General features: G+C 35.4%; 3 protein-coding genes across 4 annotated transcripts; 1 reads left to right on the plus strand and 2 right to left on the minus strand.

The window, feature by feature from the left end:
* Nucleotides 1–49: 49 nt before the first annotated feature.
* On the minus strand, nucleotides 50–2807 carry LOC122405081 (1,2-dihydroxy-3-keto-5-methylthiopentene dioxygenase). Of its 2 annotated transcripts, XM_043409573.1 has the most exons (5): nucleotides 2787–2807; nucleotides 1249–1374; nucleotides 913–1032; nucleotides 659–838; nucleotides 50–581 (listed from the first exon to the last, which is right to left on the minus strand). In XM_043409573.1, the coding sequence occupies exons 2-5, from the start codon at nucleotides 1369–1371 to the stop codon at nucleotides 447–449; spliced, it is 558 nt and encodes a 185-aa protein (XP_043265508.1). In that variant the 5' UTR covers nucleotides 1372–1374; nucleotides 2787–2807; the 3' UTR covers nucleotides 50–446. The 2 variants fall into 2 exon arrangements, with proteins under 2 accessions (XP_043265508.1, XP_043265507.1); XM_043409572.1 differs by lacking the exon at nucleotides 2787–2807 and having other exon boundaries at nucleotides 1249–1467.
* On the plus strand, nucleotides 1458–4645 carry LOC122405080. Its single transcript, XM_043409570.1, has 2 exons — nucleotides 1458–1584; nucleotides 1709–4645. Exon 2 carries the CDS (start codon nucleotides 1805–1807, stop codon nucleotides 4643–4645), a length of 2841 nt encoding a protein of 946 aa, XP_043265505.1. The 5' UTR covers nucleotides 1458–1584; nucleotides 1709–1804.
* A 788-nt stretch (nucleotides 4646–5433) lies between these two features.
* On the minus strand, nucleotides 5434–11288 carry LOC122405197 (ras-related protein Rap-2a). The gene has a single exon (XM_043409744.1). The coding sequence runs from the start codon at nucleotides 10795–10797 to the stop codon at nucleotides 10252–10254; it is 546 nt and encodes a 181-aa protein (XP_043265679.1). The 5' UTR covers nucleotides 10798–11288; the 3' UTR covers nucleotides 5434–10251.
* Between the last annotated feature and the right edge of the window lie 149 nt (nucleotides 11289–11437).

The following is an 11437-nucleotide window of genomic DNA, read 5'->3' on the forward strand; positions in this document are numbered from 1 at the left end:
TACACTTTATTGTATTATGGAATGTACATATATATAAGAATTTTGTTACTGTATTAAAATATTATTTCCATTATTAGATGGAACTTCGTTGCGAACACTCATTTTATTTGCTTTATATTTTTTTTTAAAGTATATGTCGATCGTTGAAACGATTCCAGAAATAACAGTTTCAAACTGAAATAAAACTGTCGTGAGAACCAAAAATATGTTAATGTTACAAATACGTCTGTTTTAGCCTAATAAAATATTATATTAGCTCGCTTTTGAGTCACCCACAACGTGAATTTGATTTGAAACAAACGAATATGATCTGCAAAAAAGTTAATCTAGAATACAAAACCGTAAAACCTGTATAAATTGAAATCGATATATCCATAACATATTTTTGAATCTCACAACTGTTTTTAACCCCTGGTACATATTAGCAGCAGCTTTGATAATAAATGTTAAACAAATTGTGCTTGAAAATCATTATGCAAACGATCGAGATACTTTTTACGGCATTCCATATCGTCGGCTGGTCTGTTATAAGGCAACCAAACAGGTTCTCCCACGAAGTAACGTTTTGCTTTAATATAATTCTAAAAAATGAAAAATAAGTAGCAATTAATGATAAAGAAAATTTAATGTTCTACTCGATCGTACGACAAATACTTACATTGATGTCCAGAGTAAATCGATGATATATTCCGCTAGGGATAATTATCAAATCGCCAGCCGTAACTTCGACGCGCACCCATTGATCCTTTTTATCTCTAACATCAAAATATCCTGATCCGTCTAAAACTAATCTTATTTCCTCGTCCGTATGAAGATGTTCGGTAAAAAAATTCTTCAGCTGGAATATTTAAGATAACGTTTTATTCGTATTTCAAATATGTACCAGATACGTTATAAACGAATTTTACCTACTTTTTCTTCATAATTAGGAAGACAGTCTTTGGAACATTTTATTTCATCCTCGTACGTATAACCACGTTTCGTTTTTAATTCCTTCAATGTATCATCATTTTCGTAGTTTTTGCAATTGATCTAAATTAGTGTAATTAATTTCGTGATTATAAATGGGCATTGTTACGTTAAAATATGGTTCTAATACGGTAAAATTTCAAGGTAATTATTTTTCGTAGTCGTTCGAAGTAATCGAAACTTTGTGTGATTGCCATGTATAAGACGAAAGGAATAATTGCAAAGCTGTAAACGAGTGTCATGCAACAATCTTATATGAATATTAAAATTTGATCTAACCTTAAAATATTCGACTCCAGTTCTTCTGAACAAGTCTTCCAGGGAGAGAAATTCAGGCGGTTCTTTATGGTGTTGCAGTCGTTGATCGGTGTCACTCTCGTCCATATACCAAGCACGAACCATTTTCTTTTTATGAATAAATCTGTGCAGAGCGCACGTGTTTTAGCACGTTATTTATCTGTGACGTAACGAGTACAAAGAAGAGTGGAAATTTATAAAGCTAATCTAAGTTGATAGCGAAAACGCTGTTCGAAAATAAAAACCCATGATCGTCACAATTAATGGCTGAGAGCGCGCAATAAAAATTATATTGCGACTTTATCACAAAAGCTGATGGTAATGATGTTTCTTTTTGTTTCTTTTTTCATACGAATTTTGTGTTAATTAATCGTCTATATTGCGTTTATAATTGTTTGAAACTTATTAGTCGATAAACGTACTAACTGTAATAAATTTTCAGAGATTCAAAAAATGTTTACTGAGCTATCGTAAACAATTTGTTCAATGTTAGTTCAGGAAATCGTGTAAATTGATATATTAAAAAATAGCATCGACAATGGACGAGTGGAATGAATTTGACAAAAAAATTCAGACATATTTTATGAAGAAGAATCAAGAATGTGGAGAATTACAGTTTCTCACTTCGCGCGCAACATTAGAAAACATTGGTCATATCGATGATATATGTAAATCGATAACGAACATATTCGAGACCTACGATATACCTACAAAAGATAATGCTTCTGTCAGTAACGAGAAGTGTGTAAAGTCGTATAAATATTTATTGTTAAACACCAAATTTAAGAATCAGGAACGTCTAGAGGAAGATATTGTCAGTGGCCATTTGGTCGACATGTACCCTCCTATATCTTTGTATTTATTTATGCAAATATTGTGGAACATGAAGTACGAAAAGATTTTAATTCGGTCGTTTTTATACATGCCGTGTGATCTGTGTACGGAGGTACTGGAAGTACTTAAGAAATGTATAGAAGAACTACCTTTTCAAAGATCTATAGACAGTATATATCAGACTATATTGACTGTGTATATTAAATTCATTCGTCTAAAGGAAATTGGTGTACAGTCTACCGATCTTGGAGAAAGCATACAAAATTTGTTAGTTGGTTTTCAAGATTTCATGTTGGTGTTAATAAATCCAAAATTCACTTCAACACCGCCAACGTTACTAAGTTTGAAAGAATGTAACCATTATGGCATTATGTTTAAAAAATTGATCGTTACGGTAAAAAGGTGTTTCGAATGCAAAATGAAAGGAATCGATATCTCCGAAAATGATAAAAAATTATACGACATTACATTCGGAGGAGAACCGTTTCTAAAGTGTGATGATGCGCTTATAGAAAGTACTGTAACGACGTTAAATCAACAATTGATGGATATATTGTCCGACAAAGTAAAGGATATCGACTGTAAAATGTACATGACTTGGGTAGAACTGTACGACGAAGAAAACAATATGATCTCTTTGCAACGTTCCATTGGAAACGAGTGTTATTATTTCATAGAACTGCTACAGAACGACGAAGAATTATCACAGAACACGCATTTAATAGAGTGTCTGCAACATTTGTCGTCGAAACCAGATCTCAGCCAATCAAACTTCGTTTTAAGTTTACAAGAGGTATGCTGTGCCATATGCAGTGGTAAAAAAGAGTTTATGAAAGAATTGATGTGTCGATACAAAGAATGGGATAGGACAATACTAGAATTTGTTTGTAAAAACAAGCCTTTGCTAGATAAAAATGACTGTTTCTATCTTTTAGAATATCTTACTTTTATTCTTAAGCAGCCGATCGAAGAAGATTTGAAGGAGTTTAGTTACGCTTCGGTTACGAGAATATTATCGCTTCAAAATATACCAGATATTTACGAAATAGTAATGTCGTATCTGGTGAGATACGACGGTGAAAATTATTTAGAATCTCTGTTTACAGAAGAAACATTTAACGAATTCATTTCACGGAACTCAAATTTGCAGAAGTCGACAAATTTGAAAATCGTTTTGCTGTTCCTTTTAAAGAATCTCAGATTAGTAATGACTATTCTTTTAAAGATTACCATTGGTCATTGCCAATACAGAAACATCATGATCTCCGCCTACGATATACCTCTATTATCGCCATTTATGCAAATAAAAGAAGATAACGATCAAATACTTTTAATCAACATTTTAAGAACAATTTGTACAGAGAATACCGAATGGAATAGAAAGAAGTTTACGGAGTTCATAAAAGTTCTATTAGACAGATCTATAATTAATGTACACGATTTGATAAATAACGTTTTCATACCGTATCTAGAGAATGGTACGTACAACGAATCGAACATAATCTCTGTTCTTAATAATATTCGCGTATTACAAGTTAATTGTACCAAAGATACGAATGTCAAAGGCTTGATAATAGTTCTTGCAAAGAAAATGTCATTTTTTAGAAGAAACAGAAATATTTCGAAACATTTGATCAGCGAAATACATAACGAAATAACGAGAATACTGAAATACTTTTTGGAAATTAAGAGCTATAAAATTCCCGATTCCACTAAAAAGGAAATAATCTATAGCATCGAAGCGGTGATCGAACCAATAGACAAAATGCATTTCGATTCTCTTTGTTATTTAATGCAAAAAGGTGTCAGTGTGATTGATATCGTAAAAGACTATGAAAGACGGTGTTTTATCATATTAAATAGATTGAAAGAGGATCCTAAGACTTCGGTGGACCTACGAAACTATTTGTCAGATTTGAATTTGCTGAGAGAAGATTTTTTGCGTCACTTGATCATTGGTTCGACCGAGAGCGAGTATCATAGATTAGCCTCGGAACTCACTATGCTATATTGGTTTGCTTTTGGATGGAGCGATGAAATCGAAGCATACAATGACTTGTTGCGCATAACGATAGAGGCGTGCTGTTTGTCTTTGGAATATCCATCTGTCGGCGGAAACGATTTGTTTCCATTCCTGTTTAAATCTTTCACAGGTTTTTCGAAAACGTTCGTGTCGCTCGAAGGGATGAAAAACGAAGAGCAAATATACCAATTGTTAATAACAAATTTTAATCAGCTCGATAGCAGTATAAAATATACATGTTACGCGGATCTGTTTACCAGCTGCCTTACACATTTAAACAACGATACGCAGAGCGTGTCTGTACACAGCCTGCAAGATCTCTTAAATATTTTTTATCACTTTTGCGACGAATGTTTCAAATTCAGTTACGAATACGGCGAGAATACACGCGACATACCTCATTCACTAAAAATCTCCAATTCCTATGTAACTTATGAACTAATTTCTGCTTGCATGAAGGTCCCCACAACGGAAGCTTACGAATGTATCAGAAGGATGAATGATTTATTTGTTTCGAATTAAATTTAGGGATGTCAAAGTTATCATTTTTTTTAGGATTAGGTTCTTCATCGCCTTTGCAGTATTATACGAGAAAAGTATAATAGAAATAAGAATTATTGATTTTCTTTTGCATTTAATTTATAAATCTCGTTCCTGTAAGTTTTATCATTTTCAGTTTGTTAATAAAAGAGTGTACATGTATAAACACTAATATATACTTGTAGTTCTATTGATATTTTCATTTTTTGTTTCAATCAAGAGTTTCCAAATGTATAAATATTAATTAAATAAAATTATTTGTACAAATGTTAGATTAATATACATTGTGATTTCCATTGAAAATTTATTAACGTCATTAGACTTTGGATGAAAGTAATGCACATTTTATATAATTATAAAATATATATACTTACCATTAATGGATGGACGAAATATTTCAAAAACGGAAAGGTACCTATTTGTTTTTGGAAAATTCCAATTTAGTACAATTGAAATATACGAAAATATAAGAAAAATACAAATAAATCAAGTTCAAATAACCGTAATGATTAATAATTAGATTGAAAAATATTAATTTACGAAACATTTCTCAAATGACGAATAATCGTTAATTTTACAATACTTCAAATCAAATAAATAAATTTGAATAAAAAGTTGCAGTATTTTTGTATCAATAAAGTAGATTAAAAATGAGATAGGCGAGGGTTCGTATTAGGTTATAGGAATTTTAATTTTTCTTTTATCGTGAAGGAATTAATCAATCAGTAACAAAGTTGTTGCTTGTTTTTATTCTATATTATATTTGTGCGATATTGCCAAAATGCCAGTACAATGGTTAGTAATAAAAAAATGTGAAAAAATTGCGTACAAAGAAAAAATGTGCACCAGTATTGAGGCATGATAAATCACTTGGATAGTTATCATTGGACCTATCCCAATGTTTTCATGGAAAAAAGTTGGCTTCATGATGTAAAAAAGAAATTCATTTCTGCGTTAACCTATCATCCTTAAAATCCAATTACAATTTTTCTCCTTATAATTTCTAAACATTTGTTAATAATAATGATAATAATAATAATAGTAACAAACATATAAACATTCAATCGAATTATTCAATTTAACTTATTCTCTAAGCTGTACGAGAAAATAACGTTTCGAAAGTTAATTGTAATATCAAAATGAATAATTTGGATGATAGAGTAGGACAGCTGTAACGTATTTGCATTCTCCTGGTAGAAATTTTCTTTTTTTAAGCACGCATTGTGTATTTTTTTTTTTCCATGTCATTGAGTTACAAGAATTCTGTAGTGACTAGATTATCATGCTGGTAATTCATCCATTGAAATTTTGAAAAAAAAAAGAAAGAAAAAATGCAACGAACTTTGAACCACAATCAAAGAAACAATACCACGTTGTTATTCAATCCTGTACTGTTGAAACTTCCCTTTCAAACAAAGAGAAAGAAAATACACTTTATTATCGATATTCGGTTTATTTTCGTCGGGCGTTGAAAAGAGAAATACACAAACGAACACATGCTTGTAAGGTTTTACTCTCTTTCCTTCTTCTTTTTTTTTTTTTTTTTTTTTACTACGGGTAAAAAATAGCGCACACTTTTTTGTGCATTTCCCTCCTCAACGCGAGTCGGAACAAAACGGGCGCGAGATTCAAATTACCAGCAAACAAAAATTTTTTCGCAGATGGTGTCGTTTTTTAAGTGCCTCGAGTATCCGTTTCTTGTCTACCCAAGTGATTATGCGAAACGTAGCCGTTGAATCGAGAACGATGCGATCGACGAAAGACGATAGAAAGAAAAAAAAAACGAAGCGAAGAAACGTATCGTGTTTCATAAACTCGTCAATGAAATGCACATTTTTTACTGTAAGCCATTCTCAATTGTTGTCTTTTTCAAATGTCAGATAATCGTTTATCAGTATTCCTTTTTATTAATATTATTATTATTATTATTATTATTAATATTATTATTACATATAATTCGACGCTATAATATTTACAGTTTCTTCACATTGTAAAAAATATAACGTATTTCGTACTCAATATCATACGCAGGTAGTACTGAAAGGCCGATATACATCTAAATCGTGGTGTTTTTCGAATTAATGTGACCCAGTTGCGTAACAAATCTGCATGTATACATATATATACTGTATATATATATTCATTTATTTATTTATTTATTTATATCTAATTATAAAATCGTATGCGAATCGTTTTGTAGGTGGTGAATTCTTGTGCTTTCTTTTTCCCAAGTATCTTTCTTTTTTTTTTTTTTTTTCCTCTAAAAAAATCTGAACTATTTACTGGCCGAAACGAAGATGTAAACGAAACGAATCTGGTCCATGACACTGATATGCTGACTCGGACATAGGCTCGTCTTCCGTTGCGCTAGACAACTTTCCAAGTAATAGACAATTTGACTTTGTCTCTTGTACAAAAGTTTTCCCAGCGCATGCTTTAGAAAAATATTCTTAAACGCGGTTTCGCGTCGGCGGACAAACACGCGTGTACGTGTAGATATATGCGCGTGTGTGTGTGTGTTGCATGTCGCGCGTGCGTGTGTGCGTGTACGTGCGTTATGTTCAGAAGCGATACAAATATAGAAACTTCTTTTTTTTTTCTTCTTTCCCTTATTCGTTTCTGTGCATCAGAGTGGTATACTACTTGGAGAGCTATCCGCGCCCAATTAATAAGCGACTGTTCTAATTTCATTTTTGCATTTTGCCAATCCATGGTTTTCGCGAAGCACAAAAAACCCGGGAGGGCGGAAAAAACGTAACGATAATGGAGCGAGAGCGATTACACGTTTCACAAAGAGGCCCTTTGATTCGCCGTTGAAAGGCTTTTATACGCGGTTATTATCGTCGTCTTTTAATAGAAAAACTGCGGTTACATCTACGGGATCACAGCGAGACTATGAATTTTCCGGGCGATAAAAGTAGTGGATACGAATAATTCTGTGTTGCCCAACCCCCCACCCTTTCTTTCTTGCCTGTTTAGTTGAGTACAGTAACGAAATGGATGGCCGATTCGCTACGTCGGTATACGCTCCGTCAATCTTAAACTGACGGACCGTATTAGCACCATTCATCAATCGAATACGCGAGGCTGTCTTGTATCTCTTCTACTTTCGATACTTTCTTCCGCTTTAAACACGATCAATTATATATTCGAACGAACACCGGCACATTGACGCCAGAATTTAAAACAGAATTACCGTCGTTTAAAACGGGTTATGTTCGAAATTAACTCTATAGTACCAAACCGTGATCCAATGGATCTTAACACTATTTCTATCGAAAGACAACTTTTGATCGAAATAGGTACGCGTAAAACCGCGGTAAAAATAGTGTCGGTATTTTTTTCTTTCATATTTATATCATTTTACTTAAAACAGTATAGAACGAAAACTATAAAATAAAACTGGTCTGTAACTTTAAATTTTACTGTTGCGAAAAATTTATGCAGTATCGAGGCTTTTTACGATTCACGAAATTAGACGAAATACCTAGCCACGCGTACTCGCTACGAAATGACGTTTCTAAAAGTGCACCGACAATTGAAAAAAATACACGAATTAATGTACGACCGATAGCTCTTCCCAAAAACTATATCGTCGGACACTTCTAACTACCAATGATAGAAATACTGTACATCAGTTCATTTTAAACTTTTCAGTTCGACTTTAAGGTCCTCGGATATGCTTGGCCGGGAAGCGGCATCGCTCGTGTATAATTCAACATCGTAATCGATCCGAAAGACAGGTAATCTAGACGAACAAGTAGATATTATACAAACTATAAATACATTTTTTTCCTTCCAGAAATCAGGATCAATATCCTTCGATTAAACAAACAAAATAAAACATCAACGATAGACGAGCGAACAACCCTTATTTTGCTTAAGGTACGTCGTGCAGCGATCACACGGAAATTAATGACTTCGATGGTGGCGTTAAATAGTAACATATCAAGCTAATGTAATGACTGTTATGGTATAAAAGCGGTATTTAACATCGGATAATATGATTTTTGATCACACGAGAAAAATTACACACGACCTACTGCTACTTATAAGGGAGTCCATTGCTTCTTTTTTTTACATCCATCGGTATAACATTCACTAAACTTAACGGTGATTGGTTTTTGAAAGAAGATTCTCTGTACGTACAAAGCAATGGATATATCGGATATTATTACGAGTACCACGTATGTATTTTGCAGTTGAGGGGATCAATGTACCAGCAAGCCTTTGTGAAAAACAAATTTCAAAGCCTAACCATCTCTTGCTGGTTTAAAATTGGCTATAAAACTTATTAGAATTGTATAAAGACTTTGTATTTGTTTTCTATTGTACAGACTTTACCATATAAATCCTATAATTATGTTTACGATTGACGTTATGTACTAATGTTCCACTGTAACATTACCGCAATCTCCTTTCCATCGGCGTTCTTCCTTCTCTATTTATCTTCGACATATTTTCTTTAATTATACCTTGGTTAATCGAAACACCAGATGTTGCGCATCAAATTTCCACTCCAAGTGATCGAATCCAAAATGAAACAAGAATATAAATATCTGGTATGCAACGAAACCATACTGAAACCAGATGGAACTCGACTATCCAAATATCATGGTCTTGAATATAAAATTCGAGCCATTAACGGGTCGTTTTCAATACTCTATGCTTGCCTTAATAAAATGTATTTTTACTATTAGAACTGTACACTCGATTCCAGAACCATTAACGACTCAGCATTCGAACCCCTTATAGAAGTATCTTTTACCGCAGCCTCTGACGTTTGAGCACGGGTAATATATATCGTTAATGGATATCATTGCACAATGCGTATGTAAGACCTTCTATCTTCTTCCAAGTTCCTGACTGTACATTGTAAATAACATTTACTCAGTCGTTTAAATTCTTTCCACTATGTCAAACAGCTGGCCACCACAGTGATCTCTTTGATATCTGTAAATAGTTTAGACGCTGTATTAATCCACATCCAACCTGCGAGCACTGCAGGCGTGCAGATCAAAAGAAATATGCGACTGTGGCCTCATTTAGATTGAGCAGAAAGCTAGACGTATCGAGCTTGGTTTATGCCGTTAACAAGTGACAACTATCCCTGGGTAGTTTTGTTATCACCCTCGATGCTATCCGTGTCCTCTTCCTAATGTCACTTTTATCTCCTTTTCTCGCTCGTTCTCTGTCGAGTATTGGTCCTTTGCTGACGGAGTTACTTCTTTCATTACCCGCTTATATCTATCATTATATATTACAATAATATTACATATAATACTATCCATGTATATTAAAATATTTAACAGCCAGCCGAACAGCAGACTGTGATTTTCCGATAGAAAAAGAACCAAGAGACGGCATTAGTCTTTGACATAGTTGAATTCACAAAGATCCACGGTACGATCCGGGGTAACATTAGTCTTACAGATTGGCGAATTCACAGCACAAGCCCAAGGTCGGGCTCAAGAAAGAGAGCAGCGTAGTTGCTAGACAAATCATCTAGTGCACCGCGATCAGCCACTACGTACATTTCCTTTACCTAACGTGGCACGGTTAGCCTGGTTCAGGATTTTGATTAATTATTAGAGCACGTTGCAACAGCAGTAGCTCTTCTTCTCTTTCTCCGGGCTGAAGTTCATTTCGCGTACAATCTCCGCGAACACGTCGTTTACGTTTGTGCGATTCTTCGCGGACGCCTCGACGAAAGGACATCCCCAGAGTTGCGCCAAACTGTTACCCTCGGCAGTTTCCACTTCGCGTTGATGGTCCAAATCGAGTTTGTTCGCGACAAGCAACACCGGCACTCTTTCTGTACCTTTGACGCGCGTTATCAATTCCTTCATGGCCTTGATGTCCTGAAAGGTCTGATGATTCGTCAAACTGTAAACGACGACAAAGCCTTGCCCGTTCTTTATGTAAAGATCGCGCATACTCGCAAACTGTTCGGTGCCAGCGGTGTCGAGAATCTCCAGTACGCACGGCGAGTTGTCCACTTCGATCTCTTTCCGATAGAAGTCCTCGATCGTCGGATCGTACTTCTCCATAAAACATCCCGAAACAAATTGCACGGTGAGTGCACTCTTTCCTACCCCGCCCGAGCCGAGGACGACTACCTTGAACTCGCGCATCTCTTTGGCAGTTCGCCTCCGTCTCCTCTTCCTCCTCCTCCTCCTCCTCCTCGACGTGTCCAGGACCGAGAGGAAGGTTCTCTCTCTCGAGTTCCTAGCCGATTATCGTTGCACGTTTGTTTTTTCTTGAACACGGTGCGTAACCGACTACCGCCGCTACTAACTCCGTCTTCGTATTCTCGAAACGAACGCGGTCGAACGAGAACAGCTCTTATTGCCGAACAAAGGCATCGATGATGTTACTGGACGATGGATCACGCACAACGTTTTACCACCGTGATCGAAATGTAATCGTTCTTAAGGTCCGAAGAAGACATGACAGCACCGTATTCGCACTCTCTGTCACACACCGCGATCCCCTGGCGACGTTCGCCTGGCCTGCCTCTTTCCTGTCTTTCCTCTACCCCTCACTTCTTCCCTAGGTCTGACGTGCGTGACGCCATCTTATTGCACTTGGATTTTCTTCGAACCTCCTGCACGGGCATCGAGTACAGCTTCTATCTCCGCTTCGGCCTTACCACTAGTTTACGTGCCTGGCCAATATATATCGTTCCAACACTTGTCCCGATGGATCCAAAATCGTGCTCTTTAAGTCGCGTTTTCAAATTTTCCGACATTTATTCTTTCGCCGCGTCAAAAG

This window comes from Colletes gigas, unplaced genomic scaffold (genome assembly GCF_013123115.1).
Source record: "Colletes gigas isolate AHSC1104 unplaced genomic scaffold, ASM1312311v1 Colletes_gigas_Sc00004, whole genome shotgun sequence".
NCBI classification, from domain to species: domain Eukaryota; kingdom Metazoa; phylum Arthropoda; class Insecta; order Hymenoptera; family Colletidae; genus Colletes; species Colletes gigas.

Coding starts and splice junctions, on each gene's coding strand:
- LOC122405197 (XM_043409744.1), bottom strand. CDS start 10,797: ATGCGCGAGTTCAAGGTAGTCGTCCTCGGCTCGGGCGGGGTAGGAAAG.
- LOC122405080 (XM_043409570.1), top strand. CDS start 1,805: ATGGACGAGTGGAATGAATTTGACAAAAAAATTCAGACATATTTTATG.
- LOC122405081 (XM_043409573.1), bottom strand. CDS start 1,371: ATGGTTCGTGCTTGGTATATGGACGAGAGTGACACCGATCAACGACTG. Junction 1,033..1,248: donor CTGGAGTCGAATATTTTAAG/GTTAGATCAAAT, acceptor ACACTAATTTAG/ATCAATTGCAAAAACTACGA. Junction 582..658: donor GATTTACTCTGGACATCAAT/GTAAGTATTTGT, acceptor TTCATTTTTTAG/AATTATATTAAAGCAAAACG.